Genomic DNA, 26,779 nt, shown 5'->3' on the forward strand with positions numbered 1-26,779 from the left:
TCAGTATAGATTGACTGCATATAAAGAAAGCTTTTTACATTTGCTAAACTCAATTTTACACCAGTAATTTCACCAAATCTAAATTAAAACACAATTAAAGCAACAGTTTATTTTTACAGGACTTTAGTTGTTACTGGTATTTATTTCACCAATAGGATAATCTTACAGTATCATTTGAAACACAACTAACATATTCTGAATAGTCCGATGAGTCCGAGTTGAATTATTGGTCATTTTAAACCTTTATGGCTGTGGTCCAGTTGTCCTGCTATGATACAATAAGTCAGTAGGTGGCGGCAGAGTGCTAGTTATCAAAGCGGAACATTTGACACATCGTTGTATGTTGCTACGGGACACTTTACTGGGACGTACTGATTTGTCGTCAACAACTCAAGGTAATCTAAACTTGTCAGCTTTATTCTTGTAAGTAGTCGAAACTGTCATACATAATATCCTACAGTGAAACATCTTTACAGTCACATTTTTGTAGCTTAAACGTCAGCTAACTGTCTGCATGGCCCTTATATAGCTATCTGCTAACGTTAGCCTGCACGTTAACGTACAGGTTGACTCATATCTCCACAGTGTCACAATAAATTAAACCTGTTGAAAGAAGACATTTAACGGTTTAAAAACTGCAGCAGCTGACTGTCTCCTCTATTTCCACGCAGTGACCGCGTTACATGCCTCGCTCTGAGCGGTGACAGCCAGCAGTCGTTAGCATGAACGTGAACCAGGGGACGGTGGGCAGCGACCCGGTCATTCTGGCCACGGCCGGATACGACCACACTGTCCGGTTCTGGCAGGCCCACAGCGGGATCTGCACCAGGACCGTCCAGCACCAGGACTCCGTATCCTTACTCTGACTAACGAACAGTGTGCTCTGACGAATGCCAGTACTGAAGATGACATCAGTCGAGTGTGTCCTGCTGCCTTCATAGTAGAAGGAGAGACTTGTTTCAAGTTGACTAATTAAAGCCAAGCTGTAATATATTATAAAGAAAATATGCACAACAATCTACTTCCTTAACATTTGCTCCCAGCAAGTGAACTCACTTGAGGTCACACCCGACAGGAGTATGATTGCAGCTGCAGGTCGGTTCAGAACGTCTCTCGGATGTTCTCCTCCTCCTGGATTGCACAATTGAAATTCACAGCTGCCGTATTATCTTCCAGTCATTTCCACTCTTGCTTCTCAGGTTATCAGCACATCCGCATGTACGACCTGAACTCCAACAATCCCAACCCGGTGATCAACTACGACGGCGTTAGCAAGAACATCACGTCTGTGGGCTTCCATGAAGATGGACGCTGGATGTACACAGGAGGAGAGGACTGCATGGCTCGCATATGGGACCTCAGGTAAGGAAATGCCCGCTGTGCTAAAACGCGTTCACTCTGCGTTCAACAAACCTAACTCTGATCCTTCTGCCGCCCCTCTCAGGTCAAGAAATCTGCAGTGTCAGAGGATATTCCAGGTCAATGCTCCGATCAACTGTGTATGCCTGCATCCCAACCAGGTGAGACATTGACTGGTGCTAATGCTACTGTTTACTTTTTATTTTAGCTGTTTAAATGTGTTTGTTTGATTTATAAGTCAATTAAAGTACGTGCTTCCTGCACAAAAATGTCAGTCAACATTTAGTGTTGTATGTTTTTTCAGGCAGAGCTGATTGTTGGAGACCAGAGTGGAGTGATTCACATCTGGGATTTGAAGACTGACCACAACGAACAGCTGATTCCTGAGCCAGAGGTCTCGATCAACTCGGTTCACATTGATGCAGATGCCAGTTACATGGCAGCGGTCAACAGCTCGGTCAGTCCTCAAAACGTCTGAGAAAGGGTGCTGCGCGTTAAATCATACTCCATTATTAAAGCATCCTTTTGTTTTGTTTTTCTGAACAGGGAAACTGTTATGTGTGGAACCTTGCTGGAGGCATCGGAGATGAGGTGACTCAGCTCATCCCAAAGACTAAGATCCCCGCACACAAGCGCTACTCCCTCCGCTGCAAGTTCAGCCCCGATTCCACGTGAGTGCCCTTCTCCTCTACACACTGTAAATCTTTCTCTCCGATGTCATTGCTGATGATACGGATTTTTTTTCGTGTTTATTGCCGTCAACCTCCAGCCTGTTGGCCACCTGCTCTGCAGACCAGACCTGTAAGATCTGGAGGACGTCTAATTTCTCGCTGATGACGGAGCTGAGCATCAAGAGTAACAATCCCGGAGAGACATCCAGAGGCTGGATGTGGGACTGTGCTTTCTCTGGAGACTCCCAGTATATCGTCACTGGTCAGTACATGAGCCCTGGCAAATGGGTTTTCATCATTGCAATGTCAATATACTTGCATCATAACCAATTTCAGGGTCTGACTCTTCTCTTCTTCCATCCGCAGCCTCCTCGGATAACCTGGCTCGTCTGTGGTGCGTGGAGACGGGGGAGATCAAGAGGGAATACAGCGGCCATCAGAAGGCCGTGGTGTGTCTGGCCTTCAACGACAGTGTGCTGGGCTGAGAAGGAGGAAGGAGATGAACAGATGTGCAGACAGTCTGTGCAGAAGTAGAACAAGGACATAAAAACATTGTGCCTCAATTGGGAATTATAACAACTGCTCCCAGAAATGATCACCTTGAGAAAGTTGAGGCTTGTGTTTGGACATTACGATGACTCTCAGCTGTGCGTTCCAGGATATCTACAGCGCTCTTCCTTGCCAAATGCATGTAAGTATTCAGCATAGCAGCAAGGCAAAAATGTACATACATAAAGTCGAAAATCCACCTTAAAGGGCCAGGCACACCATTTTGAACCAAATGCAATCGGTTGTACGGGAAAACTTCTGAACCAACCGTGTAGAAATGGGTAAGTCTGATTGAAACATGTTACCTTAAATACTGAACTTTATGTTTTTAACTTCATCCCTCTGTGCACAGAAGGAAATCCTTTTCAACTCTTTGTTTTTATCGTGCACCGTATTTATTGTGTCAAAGGGACAGCGAGTTTCACGTCAACTTGGAGTTATTTCTCACATGTGATGTGTATAATTCATTTGATAGTCTTGATTCAAAGTTAAGTTGTGCTACTCTTAATGATCACGTGGATTAGGAAGTGTCGAGAGAAACGATGTACAGGAAATGATTCTGCAGTAAAAAGACGTCGTTTAAAGAAGTGAGTTTTGTCTTTCTTCCCCCCCCAGTAATGAAGAAAAAAGGCCACAAATGCACAACAGTCTTTTATTTAACAGATCAAAAAAAATCGTATTGCGACTGAAACGGATACACATAATTATACTGCTGCAGTGGGTTACAGGAAATACAATTAGAGGCATGTAAAAAAATCTCTTTAGTGTCCCACCAGAGCAGATATTATGCATGAAGAGAGTGACGATGGGGCTTTGGCGATAACCGCGACAGCCTGTCTCCATCTCTTGTCTCTCGGAAAGGATGGAAGCAGACTGGGAGTGTTGGCTGCTTCACTGGTTTGCTAGTGGCTGTATGGCACAAAGGAAACAGTCAAAGCTGGCTTTTCTTTTGTGTTTTTTTTTTTCTTGTAGAGGGAGCTAAAAAGACAACTTTGTTTGCCTGATCTTTTGCTGGGAGGAGAGGAAGAGAATACACAGTCACTCTGGCAGGTAGTAGAAGCACACAGACACGCAGATATTGCTGGGAAAGCAGATGTCGATGCAGAAGTAGACCAGCCTCTGTTTCCCCAGGCCTGAAAACGAGACACAGACCACGGTGACTATAAGAGCAAACGTAAGATACAGATCATCATAGTGGAAACAGTGCAGCATTGACTGTGAATGGTTCAAAGGTAGCTATGAAAGATGAAATAGCCCGCCTCCCTAAATTAAGACTATTATCCTCTAATTCTGCAAACATTACCTGAATTTCATTTTGTAAAACTTGAGAAAGAACTGGCGTACCCCACTTTCCTTGACAAAATGTGTCACAACTTTATTACAAGAATAATTTTACAACAATTTATGGTCTAAAAGCGGTCTGATTAAAGTGTGAAACGGCTTTTTTTTTCCTCCTATCATTTACTGCAAAAGTAGAAAGGTCACAGCTGGACGTCATAGATCAGTTTTAAGTTTCAGCCTGACGCGTTGCTTCTTTATGGCGGTGCCAGCTGGCTCATTTTGAAAGCTCCCTTCATACGGTGTCTGTGGATACTGACAAGTGATGCGTGTGATATGACCGTGCGTACTTTACTAATATCTCAGATAACATGTCAGTTGACACGTTTATCCAAATGTCAGTATGCAACTAAATTAAAAGCATACCATCGTTGTGCCTCTCGTGTTTGTGTAGCCATTTAACAGATAAGGTTGGCGTTAGTCTTTATTTATCTTACTGTCAGCACATTGTGATAGTGAGTCTCTAAATACTCTCTGGCTTCTCTACCTTCTCTAGCAGTCAGCATGGAGCCCATTTGTTTCTACTAAATACAAAAATCTTTAAAAACAAGTCAAAATATATATTTAAATATAATTATTTAATGTGGGGACTGTAGTTTTTAGCAAACGTCGGTTAAAAGGGCATTTTTTTAGGATAATTTTCAGTGGCTGGTTAGTACACATTTGGTTCGCTCGTGAGTATTTACAGTACAGCAGCAGGTCAAAACAAACTACAGTGCCCGTGTTGATAGTAATGAAGGAACATGTCATCGAGTGCAACGGGTGACATTGTGGAATCACTGATGTGGCACAGAGACCCTTTTTTTTTTTATAGCCAGGGTGGTGATCAACACTTCCCCCAAACCCTTGTCCTTTTCTTCAAGCCTTTTTTAACATGACATTGTGATTTTAAGTCTAAAGTACGAGTTCTCACCCTCGACCCTCCTGGTCCAGTGGATGGAGCTGGCCTGACACAGAGCCTGGAGAGGCTCCTCCAGCGTGGACACGTCCACCTGACTGTCCGCCAGCACTCCCAGGAACTCCATCTGCCTCCGGGTCTCATTCCCGGACAGCTGGAAGTGACTCTGAATTGGGGTCAAATCAAGGGAGATATGAAGAAGAAAACTAAGCTTGAAACTCAAGCTGCTTTTAGCCTGATATCTTCACTGCTGAGGTCAACACCGTTTGCACATTTGCGCTCTTATTCGTCACAAAGGCTGCACCACTCACACCTGCGATAGTGAACCATTTAATGTGCCGTTGTGCTCGAGTGGGTCGCGTTAACAACCAGTTTTTCCCTTTTTTGCTGCAAAAGACCAAGAGGACCATTATGCTGCAGAACAGAGGGATGGGCCACATTTACTCTCCATCCATGAGAGGGGCCCTTTCCCCTCCCATCATAGATTAAAGGACCACAGTCTGAGCTGAGGCGCTGTATGAGATATGTGACACCGCAAGACGGGATCGCAAAAACACTCAAGAGACTCAACTCGAGGTGGAAATGGTGCTATTGTGCAAAAAAAAAAAAAAGATGATATGGTGGAGAGACAGAAGTCTCATCTCAGTTTACCTGCAATGCCCCCACATCATCACCTTCACCTTCTCATATTGTCAAACCACAATTAGGAATCAGACAGTCCCACACAAATCATATCTGAAGGCAGAAGGGCTCAATTCAGAGCCAACAATGGACGCCAATATGAGAGATCCAGGTATTTGTCACACACAGGCCCTTCCCTTACCAACCAATGCACCGGGCTGTATTTTGAATCCAACAGAGGAGTCTTAAAAAGCTACAAAGCCCTCACACAGAGTGGCCATTGTGCCCGCTCCAGGGCCCAGGCTCGCTGCCGTATTAGCCTCCTGTAAGAAGATCCTGGGCACGCTGTGGGGGCTCTGGAGGGATCAGATGTGCCGAGGAATTCAGCGAGAGAGGGAGACTATAGCGCCTCTTCATGCGGCCCCGGCTGCCTTCACCCCTCTCTTTGTAGCAGAGCGGCGAGGAAGTCATGCAGAACCTATGAAACCCAGAGAGTCCTGGCTCCCTGGGGGGGGGGCTTCTGGGATTAAGTTTATGAGTCAAGGTCAGAAATGCCAGTTCACACATTAGCGAGGCGGTGACTTTTCGAAAAACACTTGGCAGAGTTAAAAGGGCAAACTTTTCTTTTTCTTCATTTGCCCAGAGTGCGTTTTCATCTTGCACTTTGTAGTCTCGCATGTCCCGAACGCGACGAGGGAGAACCTATTATGTTACTGCTTGCTTGCTTCGGTTCTCACGTGTTGACATGTCGCTGCCCCCCCGTTACCTTGTGCGTGGACTCGTGGAGGAGGGAGTGCACGTTGTCATAGTCGGACTTCTCCATCGTTTGCAGGAAGCAGCTCTTCTGGTCGACAGGCTTGTAGCATATCAAACCCTGCAACACAACAGCAGGCAATGGCAATGGCTTGTAGCATTACCGAAAATATATAACACACGTATAACATCTCATGCATATCACCTGGACGTACATGTTTGATATCGAACAGCACGGTGGACGTCTGGTTTGCAGGTGAGGTCACGGAAAAGGTAACCAGGTCGTTCTGCTGGTCCACAACGGCCGACTGGTTGATCAGAACTCCGGTCTGATCTGGGACTGTGATTCGGACAACCTGTAGAGACTACAACAGCAAACCGATTAATGCAAGCAATGAATTAGACCTCGGGTCAGAAACTATGGGCAATGTATATAGATAATGGTGGCAGTCATATACCTCAGGGTGAGGCTGAGAAAGCCCCAAGTGCCCCGTCAAACCGAGGGCAATGACGACCAGGAGCAGTGAGGCCGAGAGGCTGACCCAGAAGGTCTTGTGCGGGAAGTGGGACTGGGTGGACGCAGCAGAGCCCCCATCCTGCAGAGGCGTTTACACACACAAGAGCCAGTGACCAGCTATTTCACTTCACATCAAACTGTAGCAGGGTGGGGAACTGTCTGGCTGCTGAGATTTTTTTTTAACATAGAGCAGTATCTGCAAGTCCCAACCTATCATGCAACTATCACTTGTTATGTGGGCCAAAACTGGATTTGAATACAAGCAGAAACATGTCCTGCCTTCATTCCTTTGCTGGCTGAAATGCATATATCTGTCCTCAGTCGGTAGCTGCTCTTTAGACTGAAAGCCGTCGGCTTACCGTGCACTGTGCTTCCTCCAGACGGTTTTCTGAATGCTTCCAACACCTCACCATCCTGTGTCCCTTTGACGGCTCCTCACTCGGTCTGCTCCCTTCTCGTAGCTACCGGCATGGAGCTGTGGTCATGACTGAGAGGCAATACACCTGGCCAGCTTCTCTTTGTCCCTGTAGACCCCCACCCCTTTCCTTCTCCTCCTCCTCCTCCTGTGGTCTCACCGTCTCCCTCCCAAAACAGTCACCCACGACTCCGAATCCAGCCAAACTCAATTTTTCGAGGTCTTGTCTTCCTGCAATTTCCTCCTTTTTTTTAACGTCTAATGTGACTTATTATGCATCTCTAACGTTACCCATCTTTCCAATGTCCCCCCTCACTCAAACACACACTTAAACGAGAGGACTTGGCGGCCCTCCCCGGCCCAGACAATGGACAAAGAGGGTGAGACAGGTGCAGCTTGGAAAGCCTCTCTCTCATCAGCCGAGAGGTGATACACGCTTCCGACTGTTTGCAGCATCCAGCCGATGACAGTCCCAAGGTGACTTTACGCACGGGCCTGAGAGGGATGTTTTGCTTTGTTCTCTTAGAACTCACAGCCACAGAGAGCAGACGCTGATTTAGTAAAGATAGTTTTATTCTTATTTTTGAGCATTACGTTCAGTGATTCGGGGAGTCAAGGACAAGTCAGAGAAAACAGGAGGTAAAAGGAAGATCGGGGTACCTTTTTAAACATGTATGCTATTCTATTAACCACTGGTTCACTATTGAACTGACGTGACAAACCCCGGGTAGCATCGCACCATACCATGAATATACTGCAAATGTTTGCATTTTCTGCTGAGGTGTGAAAATACATTTAAAAAACAAACTCAGGCCAGTTCAATGCCTTTTGGCCCCCCCCCATCTGTTATTTATAGACTCTAAAACAGCTGTAAACCTGAACACACACACACACACACACACACACACAACCAAACCGTGGACACATTTTGTGAGCTCATTTCCCTCCTTGAGTTTGACTCGTAGTTGCTTAAGAGGAGATTGCATCACAGGCTGGGTATTTAAAGTACACTCTCCTACACACATTGAGACAATACTGTAAATCCTTGTTCTGACCTTATTAATAAATCAATCGTTGATATCATGTTAAATTAGCAGGTTTTTAATAGTGGTTTAGTTAAATAATGGAGTCTTTGTCTCCTCGGCCAGGCATCAGCTAGCTGCTCGGTTGTGACTCAGTTAAAGAGATGTTTAATCATTTTAATGTAATGTAAAAATATTCCCTTTTAGAAGACAATGGGGTCTGGCATGTGACAGGCAAGCCAGATTCCTCTGGTTTGGAGCTGCTAGGCTATCGCGTAGCTACGCTCCATTCCTGAAGGCCACAGTTTCATCCCTGCAGAGCCGGAAGAAGGTCTGCGATGCTCTCCATGTAATAATCCGGCACCATGCCCTGCCTCTCCGCGCAGCCGCTCTTCTGGTGGGCCTCGGCTTCCGCCACCGTGCTGACCCCTGTGAGGGTGAGGAGGGTCTTCAGGCCGCAGTTGGAGCCCAGCATGATGTCCGTGTCCAGGCGGTCGCCCACCATCAGACAGCGGGCGGGGTCCACGCCGAACTTGGAGGCCACGCAGTCGAACATGAAGTGGTTGGGTTTGCCCACTGTCTGGGCCTGCCGCTGGGCTGCTGTCTCCACGGCCTGCAGCAGGCAGCCGGTACCTGGTAGGGAGGGGGAGTGGAGGGCAAAAGGTGAGGAGACCTTTAACTTAATTTCCCTTCAGATACCAGCTATTTCACTTCCTGTGTTATCAGTAGGCCCGCTTTACTGGCCTAGAGCACTGGTGTTGTGCGAGCCGGCCCATTGGAAAGACTGTGACACACTAAATTGAATGGGACCGTAATTAACTTGATCAGTTACACCTGTGCTTACTGTGCCTGTGACCTGGCTGCTGTGAAAAGAGCCTTTTTAGACAGTTTCATTCCAGTAAGATAAAAATCCGAGATATTGTGGGGCTTGAACTTTATTACAACTTAATACAGCATGAGTTGGTGTTAACTTTGCCTTAAGATCCTAGCAGCTATCAGGGCAACAAGTTCAACTTCATGATGCAAGTTTTAAAACTAATTTGGCTTATGGTGCAGACTTTACTTGTTTTATTCACCTCAACTATGAAAGCTCCAAGCGTAAAATAAAAAAATCCTGAAAGCACAGTGTTTGAAGGGAAGGTAAGTCCTTGTTTGGTTTTACAATTAAAGTTATAATGATGTGTCAACTTTGAGAGCATTTTGGATGGGCGGAGCTTGTAGACAGGTGGGTGAAATAAACGTCTATGGGTATACCTGTGTCCTAGAAAAAAGGCTCTCCAGGAAGAAGCCTTGATAATTAGTGTGTAAGTTTCTGCATCTGACCAGTGTTTTACAGTTTTCAGCATGGTTTTCTAGAGTCTGTGCAGGTTTGAGTGAAGGATTTTCCTTTGTAATAAGCCTCAGCTTACTATTTAATGTATTTCGTGACCTGAAAAATCCAATAATGAGGCCTTGTATTTCACCAAACAATACTAATTTGAGTGGTGTAACCCAAAGTAGTGTAGACATCTCCACTAACTCCGGTCAGCCCCTTTAGTGTGTGTCTACAGTGAGCATCCCTACCTGGGACGGCCTTGCCCCCCTCCAGGGGCAGCCTGGTGTCCCTGTTGGTCCCCACAAACAGACAGCCCGGCTGGGTCAAGTACTGCATGGCTCTGTTCACTTTCATGTAGCTGAAGTGTTCATCGAAACCGACCACCACCGCCTTCACGTCGGCATCCAGGGGCACGTTCGCCCAGTCGTTCGGCTTCCCGGAGACGTGGTCCGGTCCCACGCCGGTCTGCCGGATCCCCACCGCCTCCAGTTCCTCTCTCATCGCGTCGCTTCCTATCAGGTACACTTTCCCCTCCAGCTCGCAGACGGTCTTCAGGTACATGGCGGAGCAGTACGCCGTCCCGAACACCTCCTCTTCGCTCGCTTTGAACCCCAACGTAGACATTTTGTCGACGTACATCTTCCTCGTCTTGGTGCTGTTGTTGGTGACGAAGAAGACCTTTTTCCCCTTTTCCTTGAGCAGGTTTATGACTTGAGGGGCTCCAGGGACGGCCTGGTCCCCCCGCCAGATGACCCCATCGCAGTCAAACAGGACGCTGTCCACCGAGTCCAGCACTTGTTTCACCAGCGCTCCGCTCAGCCGTGTACATTTAGACCCAGACATCAGTCTGTTAGTGCTGTCATAAAGTTAAGTACTACTGTATTTAGAGGAACAAGCTTTGCCGTTGTGACCGTTGGTTAAACAAGAGTAGTGTTGAAATTCACCGGAGGAAAACCTGACCTTCCACTGAGTGTTGCGTCAATTCTGCAGTTACTTCCGCACCGGCTTAAAGGGACAGGAGCAGCTATGGACGTGTTCATTATAGTTCTGTATTTAAACTATGTGAACTACACAGGTACAAGTCCAGTCCCACCAGGTCAGGCTTCTGTCACTAACTCCTGCTCACAACCTGTAGTTGTCTTTGCAAAAAACAATTTAAAAAATAACAAACTGTATGGGTATTCAAAACATCACAGCTACTACTAAAAGGCAAGCACGCTGTTCTTTTAAGTCCTCTTCTTAGCATCAAACTACACCTCCCATGAGGCTTTAGGGCAAGTGTTCGCCGCTCCTACTGCTGGCCTCATTTACCCCCTGACACGGAATTGTATTATTTATTTTAAATCCTTGCCTAATATTAAAATAATATACCTGTGTCCGATATAAATACAAAAACATACAACATTTTCGAAAGCTGAGTGCCAATGCCACGATCATGTATTAAAAACCCTACAGTGGCAGGACATAATGTTCCAGCTTTAGTTGATGGCCGGCAAAGTCAGAAAAATGTTTAATTTAAATAACAGACACCAACTTTATCTAACAAGGATTACTTTAGTGTTTGCTGCCAATGTGTTCACAGCTTTCCCAATATGTGACGCCTTATGGGAGATAAACACCAGAGCCCATAAGGAAATCGCTACCGCAAACTTTATTTCAACAGGCAACAGTAGTTCTTAGGGACAGCAAAGCCCGGGGGATGGACAGTAAATGCAGCATAACAACACAGACGGCTGTATCTTTTTTTTTTTTTTTCAGTTGTCTTTCTTCTGAACAGGCTGTGTGGGGATGAAAATCTCTTCCAGGTTTCGGAGTAGCCCTCTGCTGTAGTAGTATCTTTTCGAGTGGTCTGGCGCTGGGCTACAGAGGTGGTCTGCTGTTGCAGTTGGGTGGCAGTGCTGACACACGTAACCTCGACTTTTGTACCACTCGTTGGAGGTCTGGTTGACGAGAGCCAGGTAGGAATGGAAAAGGGCATAACCCGCCAGGAGGAAGAAGACAAAGACCAGAAATCCCAGCATGAAGACGATTCGGGGGAATGTCAGGAACAGATGCTGGAGGGACGGAGAGAAAAAGAAAAATAGTTTCAGGTTAATATGAGACATTAAATTGGGAATGAACATGGCTACGGCATATGAAACGCAGCGTGTCGGCAGTACTGAGTCTCACCTGTACAACAAACAGAGGCCCTGCTGGCTGCTGCTGGCTGTACTCGTCTACATAACTGGCCCTCAGAAGCCCTGACCGCAGTACGGCATGAAACAGCATGTCTCCTGTTAGGACGGCAATGTCGCCCGCCATGGCGCACACGCTGAAGAGGTAAAGCAGGAAGTAGCGTGTGTTCTGAGCCCCGATGCAGTTGTTCACCCAGACGCAGTGGTGGTCAAAACGCTGGACACACCTGTTGCAGACCCCTGAAATACAGACGGTGTTGACAGTGAGCGCTGAGTACGAGTCTGTGTTTAATACACAACATTTTCTATGGTACATATGTAATACTATGTAATATCTATGTACTCACTGCAGTGTTTGGAGCGAGCCGGTTTGATGAGCTGGCAGGTTTCACAAGAGACACCCGGGTGAAACAGCTTCCTGTCATAGGGGTAGATGCTCAGCTGGCCAGCGATCTTCTTCTTCGTCACTGTGCCTGTCAGAGGAGAGGGTTGAGGAAAAATGACTGCAGTGTAATAAAACAAAACACATAGTAGTACTTCAGACTTCATGTACACAAGGAGAGGTCTGGTGATTTGTATTATTTTGTCCACATGAACTTTGTCCAGTCCAGAACTAATTTATCAGTCATTTTCTCTGGCTATTTGTGTGAAAATCCAGCTGAAATGATCTACTTTTACATTCCCACATAGACTCACATGAGGCTTGTTTTACTGTACCATGGGGTGATGCTGTGAAGCTGTCTCTAGATTACCAGACTCCCCCAGAAAATAGTTTTACCCTCCAGGTGACAACATGAAATTACTGATGTAATTACCACCATCCCCAGTTATTACTCATAAGACTCCACAATATACCAGCAAAAAATAAATCTCAAACAAGATGTACAAGTGTTACATATCTCACACCTCAGCGTGTCAGGGTTCACCTCCCCTGCCTGTCTCATATAATATGTTCTAACAATAAGTATGTCTGAATATACTTCAGCTAAAACACAAACCTGGATCTCTCCTGATGCAGCGGTAGAAGAAGAAGGTCTTGATGGTCAGCAGGACGTAAGGCACGGACAGACTGGGCAGAGTGGTGTCCATCTCCCTGCAGAAGCCAAACACCTCATAGGTGAACTCTGCATACACAGCACCCTCCAGCAGGATATGCAGATAGATGAACATGTTGTTCCTGCAATTAGAAGCACACGAGAGAGACTGAAGGCAAAAATACAGTCGTATAATTGTTCGGCACTGGAATTAAAAATACAATATTAGACCATATAAACACATATTATGACAATGTCAGGAATGTGTACTTCTGGGAAAACTTAAACTGCAAACCTTTGATGAAACAACCTGTGCAAGGTCCACTGTGAAAACTTTTGGAGCCATTTTGGCGTAAACGGTGCAACTACCTGTGATGACAATTGTCAGCAGCTTTAAATGCAGCGGACATGTTTTCTTTGTATTGTGATAAAGTAGTCAAACAGCGCCACACAGTGTCGGCTTGTGGAAGTACAGTTAAAATACTTAAATTCTTACCTTTCCTACTGAGCTGAAGAGGATACTGAACGGGGTTTGCTGCTGACCGGAGTATTTGCAAACTAGGACTATACATGTCAGCACCACTGCAACGTAGACAGCGAACAGAGTGAGGAAATCCATCTCTCACCTGGCGGCTTCTGAAAACAACAACAACAGGTGTTTTCTGGTACAAAGTCACCACGTACAGGTAGCGAACTCAACAAGAAGCTACAGTTGTGTTACTATTAAGTTTCTATGGTTGTTCAAACACGACGACGAAGACTTTTAAAATAAATAATGCAGGGTGCGTCTTCTAAATCTAAATCTCAGGTGAACACGTTAGCATGCTAACGTAATTTAAGTCAGTTCGCTAGCAAACCTGCATATCTATTCCCGCTTTCTTTACACCATAAAGACATCTAGCTACTCGTTTGTTTCCCCCCTTACCTCCTAGTAAAGGTCACACATAGCTGCCTTTCAGTGTTTTATCTCACGTCAACATAGCTGTTATTGCTAGCGCTGTGGCCACCAGCACCACTTTCGGTGCTGCTCTGTAAACTACTACTACTTCCTTAGCATCGATGTAGCTACATTCCAAGCTAACAGCTGAGAGGTTGTTCTAATTGCCGAGGCTGACACTGTTGCAGGGAGGGGGGTGAAATGATCTGTCAGTATCTAGCTGCATGTCTATAGAAATGTGAAGTTTGTCCAGTTGTTTCCATTTAACATAATGCTAATACAATATTTTTAAAACTTATAAATAAGTTGTCATAATGTAATGTTTTCACTCATTTGAGTGTCTTGAAAGCCTTTCTCCTGATGAAGACCCTTTATTTTTCCACACTTATCAACTATAACCATCACATATTCACCGTCGCAGCCAAACGTGTTCAGTCACCTATGTGTTCATCAGAAATGTGTGTTTTCTGAATGAAGAGATTTGATGCACTTGGATGTAGGAGGTCAGTTTATTACCTGCAAAGATCACATTATTTACTCCAAGTCAGAATTAAAATCAAACCACTTATCAAGACTGCACAGCTTTTAACGTTTTTGCAGCTGTTACTTAGTATTGTTTTCTCTCTGTCGCTGCCATCCAGTGCTCCACACACAATGCATCGAGGCATCACAAGACACCTGTTGGATCTGGTTGCCGACACGGCCCAACGCTCATATTACAGCTCGCAGTCCTGGAGAGGGGAGCGTTACTCTGGAGCTCTGCATGGGCATTTATGGATGCTGTTTAAACAGGTACATGATGTGTGGATGTGCTGTGCTGTGTGTGTGTGTGTTGATCATTTGACATGTTTCTTATGTTAGATATGTTGTCGGTCACAAGGCATAGAGTGTATTTGCTGTTACAGTTTGAGGTTAAGAAGTGTTTCTCAATACTTTTCATCCTAATAATGTTACAGTTTTGCATTTTATAAAGATACATTATTTCCGGTCCCTTGTTTTTTAAGTCAAAAACATATCTAAAGAATAATTGATGCTCAAATGTAGAAATGATTTCTCTGAGGAATAATTTATTACAGTTTTGCTCACTGAGTGAAAAGGCTGAGACCGTTTTAACAGACTCGGTTGCCTGTGAAATGTCAGCTTTCTGTCTCTCACCTTGTCACACATGAGTGACTGTCTTTGCTGTAGCGTAAGAAGGGAGTTTGATTGGAGTTAGCAGTGTCTGTGTGGAGAAACAGCCCTTTGTGGTTAATTATTTAGTTGGTACTGGACTGCCTGTTCCTTATTGATTTATGACAGTTTGGTCCAATAACCTGCAGGCATCCTCAGTACTTTCTCTTCAGCTTCAGTTTAATTTAATTTGATTTAATCACTGATATTCAAGGGTGGAAGTAACTAGGTACATTTACTCTTGTTATTGTAATTGAGTCGTTTTTGTGTATTTGTACTATTAGGTCAGCACTAATTGTCAATTTAAAACAATGTCGTGGGAACTCCATACTCGCAGCTTTATACGGTTTAAGTGAGGTTTATTTGAGCTGAGGTTTACATCACATTCAGCGCAATTCATGACCTAATAAGAGTGATAAAGGTGGAAGCTTCTCCCACACCAACAAGTGCAAAAAAACAACAATAAAAAACTACCACAAGGAGTCACGTGACTAAGCCGGAATAAGTAAAAAAAAAAACAGCTGTATGGGTATAAAATGGATGGGTAGGGACTTTAAACAAGTCCAATATTTACTCTCCTAGCTCTGTTATGGTCTCGAGCTGCTAAATGTTTTACTATGGTCACCAGCTTGTCACTCATTTTGCCGTTTGTTGTTAATGTTGTAAAACCAAAAGAGTGAGCTCAAAGACGCTAAAATGAAAGGCGCTAAATTCCCCATAAAGCTGAAGTAAACAGGTGAAATTCACTGTGCTGTTGTTACACATAGTCATTTGACTCTTTTCTATTATGGATCAAAATATTGATACGTGCAGCTTCAAATAAAATATCAGTAAGGTTAAAGCCTTCTGCTTCAATCAATACGTAAAGCGTGTGTTTTCACAGCTTTTACCTAAACTCAGCCTCTGATACAGACTGCATCTTCACCCTCTGTGTGTGTTCTTTCTCACATTCTGACTCATCGCACATGTCATATGCACAATTCCTGTATGGTTCCACTGATAATCAGTGTATGTATTCATTACGGGAGGGGAGCATGTGTTCCTTCAGTATTAATGACGGGGGGGGGGGGGGGGGGGGGGAGGAGCGCTGAAGATTCAGCTCATAATCCTACTAATTCTACAGGCTAAAGTCTTCAATTGCCCCCCACTGCTTCTCACATCACACATGGACACACAGAATTCCAGGCATGCAGACGCTCCAATTAGTACCCATCAGGCTCCGTTGCATCGACGCAGAGCGATTCTGGGCCAGTAGCGGTCCCTCGGAGAGCCACCTAGCCAAGAGGGGAGGAGGAGGAAAAAGACACACTGGTGTATTTATAGAAAAATGAGGCCTCACAATAGCCTTTTTGGAGAGAGAATTATGAAGGAACAGAGGTGCCCCGGTGCACGCGTCCCAGTTTTCTGATTAACACTGTGCAAGCAGGCTGGCCCAAGGATGAATCGGGGATGAGACGCAGGACTAACTCCTTGACACACTCGCAGAGAGACTGCGCTCGCTTCTCATGCACACTCACCCTTTTTCGCTCGTGAGGACACTGCTGCGGTTTCAGGGTTGGACGAATGGGGCAATGTTTTGAGTTTGCCTCCCTTCCCGTTTGACTTTGGGTTGGTCCTTGTTTTTGGAGAAGACAGATTGGATATCGGGGCTGCTAGCAGGCCGACCTGCTATTTGACATTCAAGATGAAGAAGTTTTTGCAAAACAAAAAAGGCAGATACTCTTTCCGTCGGGGCTCTCGGTATCCATCTAAAGATTTCCGTAAGTCTGATCAGCTTTGTCCAGTGAGTGAATGCCGCTGCGCTGCGGCTTTGGAGGCCGTGGAGCACATCATTAGCTCCCAGCGGAGCCAGAGGGTTTATACTTTAGTATATTTAGCAGAAGCCAACAGGTCCATTTTTGTAATTCTGTATTTATAGCACAATCTGTCACTTGTGGAAAATTTCATTCTCATTTTAGTATTTCACTCCAAAGTCTGGCCAATATGTGCTTCTATATTTGCGAATTTACCTCATACGGTTGTTATTTAATGCCACTTTGTGTCTCTTACCTGCTTAGAAATGAGCACCATTGCCAGTGGTGTGCTCTCTGTTGCATAATTACCATTCAACAGGATAGACTTGCATGTGCACTGAGTAAAAAAAAAAAAAAGAATTAGCTGAAGGAACTTTTGTCTCTCAAGTTAATTAAGGTCACAATCTCTGCGACGCCTTAATTTGATTGGCTGCTTTTGCGTTTGTGAACCAGGTCAGGGACCACTGAGTGTGTCACGGTTCAGGGTAGAGGGTTACACAGCCGCACTCGATAGTACAACTTGAGACACTGGAGATAGCAGGCGGGAGAAGAGACGAAGGAATTGGAGCTCTTTCGAAACCTGCGGAGGATTATTTGATCCAAAGGTGTTTTCGCAATGTCGATAGACTTGAATATATTGGACACAGTGGGTAAGTGCGTGTGTTTGAAATGAGTATTTCTTCATTTATCAGAATGCCCGTCTCATAATCTCACAGACGTTTGGCTGCAGCGAAGCTCCGCAGTGGAGGACTCTGTGAAGTCCTCGGATTATGAGTGGTTACTTGTCTCCCATCCTCAAATCTTTTCTTTCTCCCACCTCACCTATTGTGTCCCCTCCTCTCGTCCCTTAAGTCCTCAGCATGCCGTCGTCCAACCAGGGCTGGCCTGAGGAGTTCGGCTTCCAGCTGGGCGGCAATGGACCCAGTTACATCGTGTCTGTGGAGGAGGGCAGCAGTGCCCACCTGGCGGGGCTGCAGGCGGGGGACCAGGTCCTGGAGATCGAGGGCCACAATGTGTCGACGCTGGGTCCCCAGTCGCTTGTCGCCATCGCCCAGACTCAGAAGAACATCCCCCCCAGTATCGGAGTGGTGTCCCGCATACAGCAGGTCTTACTTACAGCTTTTGAATCCATCACAGCAATAAAGCATAATGTGGGTTGAGGTACTTCCTGCCTGATCCGGAGCCTTTTGGGGGTTATGTTTTCAATTTGAATAAAAACTGCTATATCTATCCTGCATTACAGATGGACATCATACCAGGTCCGGATGGTCGTTTTGGGTTCACCATCGTGGGAGACTGCCCCCTGCTGGTGGAGGACTGCTCGCCTTGCTCTCCAGCCGGCCGCGCAGGCCTGAGGGCCGGCGATTACGTCATGGAGGTCAACGGGATCCCCGTCCGGCAGCACGAGACGGCCGCGGCGCTGATCAAGGCCTCCCAGGGGAGGACGCTCCGCCTGGGGGTGCTGTGTCTCGGTCCGAGGCAGAAACACAGCATCAGCATCGATGACAGTCAGATGGGAGGAGAGGGAGCGAGACTGGACCGTAAACATAAAGCTCTGGAGTTCAATAGGAGGGTACGTCTGAATACACAGCGACAGCTAAGTCTGGTCCAGTTTTATGTATTTACAAATATGTAATAGACTAAGACCACAACAAACTCATGTAATGTAGCCTGAGTAAGGCCAAACTCTTTTTTGAATGGCAGATGAAGTGTCATTACGGTAACAATCTGGCACAGTGTAAAGCTATGAGGTGGCAGCATCTACCCCATTTTTCCTTTCACCGACTTGTCCTCCAGCCTCTAACATCATCGTCCTTTTCGCCGTCAGGTTGACCAGATTTTAGGTGACGAACCTGAAGTGAAAGAGAAACTCTTCACCGCGCTGAAGCATTACGCGGCCGAGAAGAGAGTTGAGTGGTTGGCCTCGGTCCTGCCCGACATACTTGCCACCGATGAGCATCGGCAGCTCATCTCCAGCATCAGGTAAGAGCCGGGCACTTCGGCTCCGGTTACAATGGATTGCAAAACACAGGATAGAATAAACTGCTGGTAGGAAGTGGAGGAAAGATTTGTGAGAATGCAGTGGAGAGCATGCTTTTTGTTTCCTCTTTAATCCACCTTTGAAACCATGTGAACAGTGGCAAACCATTGACCATAAAAAGGCAGCAGCCTGAGACACATTTAATATTGCTAGAGGACACTTCTTGCATGTGTTCACCCGTCTCTCTGCATGTTTCCTGTCATTCTGTTCTGCAAAACTGTCCATTAAAGCCAAAAAGGACAGTTTGTGCTTCTGCAAAGCTTCCAGTGTTGTTCAATTACTACTCCCATTTTTGGTATGGTATCCCACACACTTGTCATTTTCAAGTCCCAATTAAAAAAGTAAAATACTCTGCAGGGATTTGAGTCATAATGAGCACGTAAACATTTCCTGTTGCTCATTCTGCGGGATGGATTAGAGGGGGTCTCGACCGCTGCCAGCCGAGCTACGCTTTAGGTTTAGGTGCCATCTGCCACCCGGGGTAAATCCACAGTGACCCCTCCAAGTCGCTTAAAGTGCCATCGGTGTTAGTGAAACCGAGAGGCTAAACTCACATGTAGCTAAGAGATTTTTTTAGCTGTAACTGAGGATTGGCAACTCGAGCCATATTCACAGCATGGCGGTGACTGATGATGAGCCACAGACAGATTTAGTTGAGTACTCGCTTTTTGTGAAAACATCATTTATTACCAGTGGCCATGCCAAACTGGAGCTACACCCAACAGGTTTATTTTTTTGAAGGTGTGTGTTTCCATGAGTCGGCCTAACGCCAGATATCTAAACAAGGAAACAGCACTCAGGTAGCCAGAGTTATGTGGTTGTCTAAGCGCCAAAATGACCAGCACTGCCGCCTTTCTCTGAATCCCCAGACAGTTTGTCCACAGATTGCACTTCCTCCACAAGCAGAGCCAATCAGACCTTTTGTTCTCTTACTACGCTGGCTCCCCTCCACTACTACACCACTCTCAACTCTTATTTTTAGTGGTATTTATATTCCGTAAGAAGGGTTTCCAGCAGTACGAGGTCAGTGCTGAGCTACTTTCGTTACCTGAGATGATGTTAGGCGTCTGGATTTTTCTCCCTTAAATTGGTTAATGAATAATTCACAACATTGAGAACTCCTCATTGGTATTTTTTCAATAAAGGACACTCCTATTTGCACGAGCACCAATAATAATATTTATGTCATGTCTTTGTGGTTTTTCCATCCCCCATCCATCTCACAACTCTCTTACCTCCTCTCTCTCTCCCTTTCTCTAGGGGAGGGGGGGTTATGTGTTTTTATCTGATGGATTTCCTTCTCATTATTCTGCTCAGAGCTCGGGCTGTCTCTCTCTCTCTCTCTCTCTCTCTCTCTCTCTCTCTCTCTCTCTCGCTCTCTCTCTGTGGTGACCGTTTTCCCCTAACACTTGGTAAAGACTCCCGCTTGCACCAAAGTCCCACCGTATCTCTTATCCCCCTCAGAGAGGCAGCACTGAAGCCTTAGGTGCGTCTGCCATTTTGCTCACTATTAGATGGTGCAACTTAGTTTGTAGTTGAGCTATGGGTGACAGCTAAAGCGATGAATTGCCTGGGGTGAGTATACCTTTTCCCCATCTTTTTCCAATGGAATTGTTTTTGCCAATCAGTGTAATTACGTATGTGAAGTGGGGGAGGTGAGTGAATGTTTAATGCAGTCGGATACAGAACATGTCAGTGGCTGCTGTTGGTGTTTCGATATCTGATGTTTTCGGCTACGTACTCCTCCATTCCCTTCTGGCTTTCTAAGCTTTCTTCAAGGCGATTTCCAGCTTTAAATCTATCATTTATGAAGTCGAGCGCGCCGTCAACAGGGTGTTCTCCTAGTTCGATGTGACGGGACCACATTTGGACGGAGACAGCTAGTTGTAACACAGTCGGCACTACAAAGGCATTTTTATTGTGTTTGCCTCTTATGTGAGTGAAGTCATTAGGTTGAGTGATGCTCTGCTTTTGGGATGTAATCTCTCTCCACGTGTTTGCTTTCAAACTGAATGTTGATTTAACAGATTACATTAATATTCCTCTAAAAAAAACGACATCTGCTTGTATTATACTGAGTATGTGTGTGTCTTCCCTGAATATTGCAGGCATGTTTTAGCTTTTGTGTATCGCATGATGTCTGGTGCAGGTGTACCTCTTTAGCTGTGGAGAAATCAACCAACATCTTTCATTACTGCAGTGATAGTTGAGCCCTATAACATAATAGCAGTGATTAAAGGATGATGATGATGATGGATGAGCATGATCAACACATCTGCATTTATCTGCTCCTCTTGACGCACGAAGCTTTTCTCCTTCAGTGGTGTTTAATGATGGTGTTTAATCTGAACTGCAGGAGTCAGCAGAGCTTGTTTGCAACTCGTAAGTTGGAGTGGAACAAGTCGTCTTTTTATAGCTGTTCGCAGATTTTTGGCGCCGCTTAATGGGACCAGCTTGTTCAGTCTGAAGGAAGAACGAAAAAAACCAGATTGCTTTTTAGCGGAACAGCAGCTCAAGGGATGCCAAGGCCGGTCATATTGGTGCATTACGGCGGCACAGACCAGCGGTTCTTAAATTTCTTTCACTCCGCCCCAAAACATATCTGGTAAAAAAATGTGTTTGTTGTGACAGTTTACAGCAGTTGATGATTTCTCTGATAATTAAAATTTAATTTAAACTAACATTTTTTATTGAACCATTGTAGGATAATTATTTTAGGAATCACATAACCCTTGCAGTACTCCAAAGTACACCTAGGGGGTAATAGTTTGAGAAACACTGGTCCAGACTGATCTATCGTGAATGGATTGTCATTACATGTTGTACAGCCATGGCATCATGGCTATGGTGTCATTGTACTGACTTTGGTTCAGTCTTGGTTGACAGTCCCAGTCCATTCAGTGGATCTGATGTGGCTGACGTTTCTTTCTACAAGCACAATCTTTAATCATTTACTTTTGACAAGTTCCTGGGAACAGACCAGGCACCCAGTGATGCTCACAACGATAATCATATAATTATCTTTTAATTCCACTGGCTTGATCCTTAAACACACGACCCGCCGCCGTGCCTGTTTGTCAGCGCCAAGAGGAGCAGGACAAACAGATCATGCTCTTTTCAAAACGTTCTCCATTATTTTCTGAGCACACGCGAGGTTACTCCTCCTTATGTGTGTTAAGACACGCCACCGGTCTCACCTTTTTTAGCCTCGCTCGCGCATCAGCCACATCCGGACACTTGAAATTAAATGAGGTCTCCTCTTTGTAGTTATTGTCTACTCGTCATTCTTCCCTTTTGAGAAATCCGTTCCCTTCCTCCCTGCTTGCTTCCTCCTCCACAACCCCTTCCTTCAGATAATTATAGATCTCTGTTCTTCATAAATGAGGTCAAAATCAGAGCGCTCATTTTGTTGCCAAGAGTTGACGCGGAAAACTTTTTGTGATGAGGTGGCTGTTTCAATGGACGGTTTGCGCATTTTATAGAAGCATAAGGCTGATAGCAGCCACACACACACACACACACACACACACAGACACAGACGGGTGACCCACTGCATCTGTGTGAGCGACAGAGACATATTATTACCGGGACATGAATAGATGACAAATAGCAGGGAAGCGAAGGTAGCAAACAGAGAGAGGGACTGTGTGGGTTGCTACACCTACATTACACTACGGAACATTTATTTATACCTCAGGAGTCTGCTGTTTGTAGCCTGTAGTCTGCGCTCAGGCAACACTGTCTCAGGCTGCAGTCAGACACATGAACGCCTCAAACCTCATCAGAATGAGGATGATGAAACAGCGACAGCAGGCTAAGAATGTGTGGCCTATGTCTTTAACTGAGGAGATTTGTTCAAAAGATTAGACAACCACCATTTCTTATAAGTGTCAAAATCAAAACAATACGGTGTATGCTTGTTAAAGGCATGATGAGTATAGATTTACCGTTTACGGTTTGTAAACCGAACCTTTCAATTGAGTCTTCTCCACGGCGAAACATGGAATATTAATTGAAGGGAGGACACTTTTGGAACTGCAAGTGTGCATATTTCCAACAAAAGGGAGAAAAGCAGCCAACGGTTGTCAACTCATGATAACATCAATGATTGATTTAAAAAGGCCTGTCAGACTAGTTATTAATCAGTGGGTGTTTTTTTTTTAAACTCCTTTGGCTAGATTGTTGCCGTGAAAAGATAATAATGTTAACCCCATATTGCACTCCACTAATTCAAGCAGCAGGTGAGGTTAACTTCTGCTGCATTGCTGGTTTGTGTTGTTGTGGTGCTGAATGGAGAGCTCCTGTAGAGAGGGGAGCCGCATCCATTGTTACCACAGTGCATTTTGGGATACCACCACTGGAGGGCCCAAAGTCAGAAATGTCTATTATTCTCTATTCCTTTGAGATAAAGAGTATTTCCTTGCCCAATAGATTTGTAATGTAGCATTTTTGCCAGGTACTGTATCTCCTGTGTCTGTGTACCTTCAGCATATAATACAAGTGGAAGTGCTTGAGCTCAGCTGCAGCGTCCCGCATCAGCTTTTATCCCAGACCAGCAGCTAGAGTTGGCTTCAGTTTGTATGGACCACAGTCCATCATCTATGGTATCTATGAATATTTTGTACCTTTTGGCTACATCTACTCACATTTCATAAAGAGATTAGTTTGATAAAAAAAGGAAACTGTCATTCAAAGTCAAAACTTAGTGATGTCAATAAATACAGGAAATCACAAGTTCCACATGTAAGTGAGACTTAGAAATACCATTGCATGAAATTCTGGATAACGAAGTGAACAGTGGCCGGGCCTCGTGTTTGCTGTGAAGTTTTCCTCTCTCCGTCTCCATCTCTCTGTGCTATAAGTGTGTCCTAATTGCTTTATTTAGCTGTCGAAATTGTTTTTCTGCAGCTTAATTAGCGTCTCGAGGACATGTACAGCGGGAGCAGTTGTCTCTATCAGCGCGTTTGTTGCTAATTACTCCACTGGTGCTGCTCTTCACAGGCCGCGCTGCTTATGGGCTGATTCATCTGATCAGCGGTGAATAAGGCTAGAAAACAACAGACTGGTGTAGGCGGGAATCAAAACAGTTTGTGAAAATCTGTGTTGGGGCTCCGCTCTCAATGCCACCGTGATTCAACGAAGATGGAATCAAACAATTAACTTCTGACTCGCTCCGTGTACCAGCTGGGATTTTGGCTGTCTTTAATTTACATTTAACCAGTGTTTCAAGACTTTCTCCTTCTGGTATTACGATTTTATATTTTTGAGATCATTATTTGAGAGATCAGTTAAGATCTGGGTATTGTTTGAATATTTCAATATTTGTGCGTGTATGATACTTGTGTTTTTGTATCACCACCAAGACAATATTTGTTTCCAATACCGTCCTCTGAAGAAAGCTAAACTTCTCAAAAGTTTCCACTTTTTTGTTTAACAATAGAAGACACAGTTCCACTGTTAAATCCTGTCTAAACACAGCAGCCATGTGTGACCTTTACTGGAATAAAACAGTCTGCAGACAGCAAATCTGACGTTTGAAACGCTGCGTTACGGTCACATTCTGGTCGGTACACCAAGGCCAGTAAACAAAATAAAACGTGCATTTCGTGGCGCCATAAGCTCGCAAAATGTCAAAGAGGGGGCTAAGTGTGGACTGTACGAGCTGCTTCATGTTGAGGGCTGGCTGTCTCCCAAACAACCGTGTCGACTATCAGAACAAAACAAAATGAGTCGTCCCACGCACACGACGACAACAGACAACATTTCATTCAAGTGATCAGGACTGCTACTAAGAGACAAGGCAACCGCCCACACATGCATGCACACAGTTTTAGACCTGTGAGGATGTTCACACTCTCCCCCTCCGACAGTCCTCTTAATTTGTTCTTAGGCATATCTAACCTTAAAGGAAAGGTTCAGCCGTCTTTGAGGTGGGCGTGCATAGTGTTGCAACTAACTGCGTTTCCTCTGAGTAATTAGTTTTGCAGTCAGCGGCCTTAATAGACGATATTGCGACGTAGATATGATTCTTGAGTAAAGGATTAAAGGCATTCTGGGAATCACCAGCTGAAAACCGACACAGTGAATTACAACATCTGTGATTCAATCACGATCACAGACGGATGATAGACAGTGAATGAGAAGGCAAGCTGCTATTTCCCTTTAACCTCATCTTCCGTCATATCGTTCACTTTTATGTAAACGTTTGACATTTTCAGAAATGTATATATATGCCTGTACTGTATATATGCCGCTACCTTTCAGCAGCTGCTTAGCTTAGCATAAAACAGATAGATAGCTAGGGTGTAATGAAATACTTGCAAAAAAGTTGCATTATGGGAACTGTAGGATCCAGCATTGTTGGAGATTGACCCATACTATAGACTAAAAAGTCAACATATCTCCGTCTCTGCTGTGCCGATTTTGACATTCGTTTTCAAATTTCTCTCCCTCTCGCAAGTCCCCCAACGTTATAGAAGTGTAATACTAAGATCTCTGGGCTACCCCTTTAAGAGAATATAAGATAAAGGAGCTTCTAGTGTGGTGTTTGATGTTCGTTCCCCTTGTTGTTGTTGGTGTTTAGTGAAAATGACATTAGCTGATCTTTTTTTATCATGAGATGAAGCTGTTTGTAAAATACTGGACTCTTAATTTGAATGAGAATGATTAATTGAGTTAAAACCTATCTACCTACATCGTGCTGCTTTTGATTAGGTTAATTATACCTCATATTTCCAAAAAAACACCCAAGTAAACATTGAGTGTCTTCGTCGAAATGGCGAGGTTTTGGTTCATTAAGATGATGATGACAGCTTCCTGCTCCCTGCTCACACTGACTGAGTGACAGAGAGGTGAAGTGTGGACGGAAGTGAGAGAGTGAGGATGACATAGACGGAGAGAGAGATAGCAGAGTAGAAATCCCGTGCTCGCTCACTCCCACACCTTTTCCTCTTGCCGTATTCTGGCTCTGGTGCCACACGCTGCTGCAGTGAGACTCCAGCAAGCAGCAAGTGACGCCAAGATTTTCCTCTCGGTCTCTCTCCTCTTTTCTCTTTTCTCTCTGGCTGAACAGGAGTTCAACTTCTCTCCTTTTCTTGTCTCCGGGGACGGCAGACCCCTCAGCTGTCCAACAAAAGCTTTTTTTCTTTTGAGTGTTGAAGGAGGGAGCCTGTTGATCTGAATTAGTCTGGACTTGGATTGTGACGATCCAGCTGATCATCACTTTTTAATCTCTGCTCGTGCTGGATGTTTGACTTGCTGCTGTTATTTCTCTGGCAATCCAGGGTTTTGGGTTCCGGACTCTATGTTTTTTTAAAAATGGATCGAGGTGGATCCGTGATGTAGATCCGTCCTCTTTCCAACTCTCTTTTTTTCCTCCCGTGGACAAAAACTAACATCACCCCCTCTGTTTCCCCCTCACATGCCACCATGTTCGCCAGAATCTTCATTCCCAAGAAGCACCGGCAGCGCTTTGACGAGGCCGTGTCCCAGAACGTGATCAACCGACTCTGCCGCAGCAAGAGCATCAGTGAGCCGCAGGGCAGGATCCGGCGCAGTCGGAGCGAGGATCACTCCGACCGCCGCCACGGGTCCAAGCGGGCCAGCTCGGTGCCCAGAGATGGAGAACCCGGGGGGAGGGGGGAGGCGGAGAGAGACAGGGGCTTTAGAAAGTCTGTCTCCGGGATACCCGCACATCCCCCCATCGGACCCAATCAGAGGTGAGCACACATGTTGGAGATGTTGTTTGTACTGAGTCTTTGGCTCTGTTTTAAGTGCTGTTTACTGTTGGAAACCAGGCCACCAACAGTTTCATCTCCACGCATAATGCAGCAGCCACATACTTACTACTTTAATATTCAGACATTTACCGGCAGGATGTTTTACAAATGTATATGACACAGAGGACAGTGTGTCTCTTTTTACATCCTTGCTGTTTTCCTGTCATCGCCACATTCTTCCATCCTAAAGCTTGTGTTTTCCTGTGAGTCCCGTCACAACGCTGAACTTAAAAATAACCCCAAATCTCTGTTATAAATAGATGTTCACACCAGTAAAACCCCAAAATAAGTTGTTGTTTCAATCCAGCCAAACTGAAACTGCCATTTGCTTGTTTGTGTCCCATCAATTCAACACGTTGATCCCGCACCGTTTCAGAGCCCCCGACCGCTCAAC

At 45.1% G+C, this 26,779-nt stretch overlaps 5 protein-coding genes across 11 annotated transcripts in view; 2 read left to right on the forward strand and 3 right to left on the reverse strand.

Annotated features, from left to right (window-relative positions):
- Positions 1 to 323: 323 nt before the first annotated feature.
- Positions 324 to 3,166, forward strand: mlst8 (MTOR associated protein, LST8 homolog (S. cerevisiae)). The gene is made up of 9 exons (XM_031844178.1): positions 324 to 395; positions 672 to 851; positions 1,044 to 1,095; positions 1,200 to 1,362; positions 1,445 to 1,520; positions 1,664 to 1,816; positions 1,906 to 2,030; positions 2,129 to 2,292; positions 2,397 to 3,166. The coding sequence occupies exons 2-9, from the start codon at positions 723 to 725 to the stop codon at positions 2,513 to 2,515; spliced, it is 981 nt and encodes a 326-aa protein (XP_031700038.1). The 5' UTR covers positions 324 to 395; positions 672 to 722; the 3' UTR covers positions 2,516 to 3,166.
- A 107-nt stretch (positions 3,167 to 3,273) lies between these two features.
- bricd5 (BRICHOS domain containing 5) lies at positions 3,274 to 7,869 on the reverse strand. The gene is made up of 6 exons (XM_031844180.1): positions 7,066 to 7,869; positions 6,648 to 6,785; positions 6,405 to 6,554; positions 6,203 to 6,310; positions 4,831 to 4,981; positions 3,274 to 3,712 (listed from the first exon to the last, which is right to left on the reverse strand). The coding sequence occupies exons 1-6, from the start codon at positions 7,117 to 7,119 to the stop codon at positions 3,618 to 3,620; spliced, it is 696 nt and encodes a 231-aa protein (XP_031700040.1). The 5' UTR covers positions 7,120 to 7,869; the 3' UTR covers positions 3,274 to 3,617.
- A 101-nt stretch (positions 7,870 to 7,970) lies between these two features.
- On the reverse strand, positions 7,971 to 11,002 carry pgp (phosphoglycolate phosphatase). The gene is made up of 2 exons (XM_031844179.1): positions 9,707 to 11,002; positions 7,971 to 8,776 (listed from the first exon to the last, which is right to left on the reverse strand). Exons 1-2 carry the CDS (start codon positions 10,299 to 10,301, stop codon positions 8,451 to 8,453), a joined length of 921 nt encoding a protein of 306 aa, XP_031700039.1. The 5' UTR covers positions 10,302 to 11,002; the 3' UTR covers positions 7,971 to 8,450.
- A 92-nt stretch (positions 11,003 to 11,094) lies between these two features.
- Positions 11,095 to 13,723, reverse strand: zdhhc4 (zDHHC palmitoyltransferase 4). Its single transcript, XM_031844177.1, has 7 exons — positions 13,592 to 13,723; positions 13,163 to 13,302; positions 12,962 to 13,035; positions 12,631 to 12,809; positions 11,980 to 12,105; positions 11,628 to 11,872; positions 11,095 to 11,512 (listed from the first exon to the last, which is right to left on the reverse strand). Exons 2-7 carry the CDS (start codon positions 13,283 to 13,285, stop codon positions 11,213 to 11,215), a joined length of 1,047 nt encoding a protein of 348 aa, XP_031700037.1. The 5' UTR covers positions 13,286 to 13,302; positions 13,592 to 13,723; the 3' UTR covers positions 11,095 to 11,212.
- The window catches only part of grid2ipb (glutamate receptor, ionotropic, delta 2 (Grid2) interacting protein, b), a 34,801-nt gene continuing 21,159 nt past the window's right edge, over positions 13,138 to 26,779 (forward strand). For 2 of the 7 annotated variants that reach the window (XM_031844169.1, XM_031844165.1), the window contains exons 1-5: positions 16,141 to 16,533; positions 17,419 to 17,672; positions 17,810 to 18,139; positions 18,395 to 18,549; positions 26,047 to 26,325. In XM_031844169.1, the coding sequence (XP_031700029.1) occupies positions 16,458 to 16,533; positions 17,419 to 17,672; positions 17,810 to 18,139; positions 18,395 to 18,549; positions 26,047 to 26,325 (1,094 nt within the window). In that variant the 5' untranslated portion in view covers positions 16,141 to 16,457. Of the gene's footprint in view, positions 13,353 to 14,244; positions 14,396 to 16,140; positions 16,534 to 16,571; positions 17,217 to 17,418; positions 17,673 to 17,809; positions 18,140 to 18,394; positions 18,550 to 20,014; positions 20,183 to 26,046; positions 26,326 to 26,779 lie in introns of those variants that run through there. The other 5 variants (XM_031844164.1, XM_031844167.1, XM_031844168.1 and 2 more) reach the window with 4 other exon arrangements.

This window comes from Anarrhichthys ocellatus, unplaced genomic scaffold (genome assembly GCF_004355925.1).
Source record: "Anarrhichthys ocellatus isolate YVR2014 unplaced genomic scaffold, GSC_Weel_1.0 scaffold4, whole genome shotgun sequence".
Lineage (NCBI taxonomy): Eukaryota > Metazoa > Chordata > Actinopteri > Perciformes > Anarhichadidae > Anarrhichthys > Anarrhichthys ocellatus.

Excerpts from the sequence above, each read along its gene's own strand:
- mlst8 (XM_031844178.1), top strand. The coding sequence starts at position 723 with ATGAACGTGAACCAGGGGACGGTGGGCAGCGACCCGGTCATTCTGGCC. Across the intron at positions 1,363-1,444 it reads GCTCGCATATGGGACCTCAG|GTCAAGAAATCTGCAGTGTC; the intron begins GTAAGGAAATGC and ends CGCCCCTCTCAG. Across the intron at positions 1,817-1,905 it reads TGGCAGCGGTCAACAGCTCG|GGAAACTGTTATGTGTGGAA; the intron begins GTCAGTCCTCAA and ends TTTTCTGAACAG.
- pgp (XM_031844179.1), bottom strand. The coding sequence starts at position 10,301 with ATGTCTGGGTCTAAATGTACACGGCTGAGCGGAGCGCTGGTGAAACAA. Across the intron at positions 8,777-9,706 it reads GGGGGGCAAGGCCGTCCCAG|GTACCGGCTGCCTGCTGCAG; the intron begins GTAGGGATGCTC and ends CCTCCCTACCAG.
- zdhhc4 (XM_031844177.1), bottom strand. The coding sequence starts at position 13,285 with ATGGATTTCCTCACTCTGTTCGCTGTCTACGTTGCAGTGGTGCTGACA. Across the intron at positions 13,036-13,162 it reads TCTTCAGCTCAGTAGGAAAG|GTAGTTGCACCGTTTACGCC; the intron begins GTAAGAATTTAA and ends TTGTCATCACAG. Across the intron at positions 12,106-12,630 it reads CTGCATCAGGAGAGATCCAG|GCACAGTGACGAAGAAGAAG; the intron begins GTTTGTGTTTTA and ends CTCCTCTGACAG.
- bricd5 (XM_031844180.1), bottom strand. The coding sequence starts at position 7,119 with ATGGTGAGGTGTTGGAAGCATTCAGAAAACCGTCTGGAGGAAGCACAG. Across the intron at positions 6,786-7,065 it reads TGGAGGAAGCACAGTGCACG|GATGGGGGCTCTGCTGCGTC; the intron begins GTAAGCCGACGG and ends ACGCCTCTGCAG. Across the intron at positions 6,311-6,404 it reads TGCTGTTCGATATCAAACAT|GGTTTGATATGCTACAAGCC; the intron begins GTACGTCCAGGT and ends GTTGTGTTGCAG.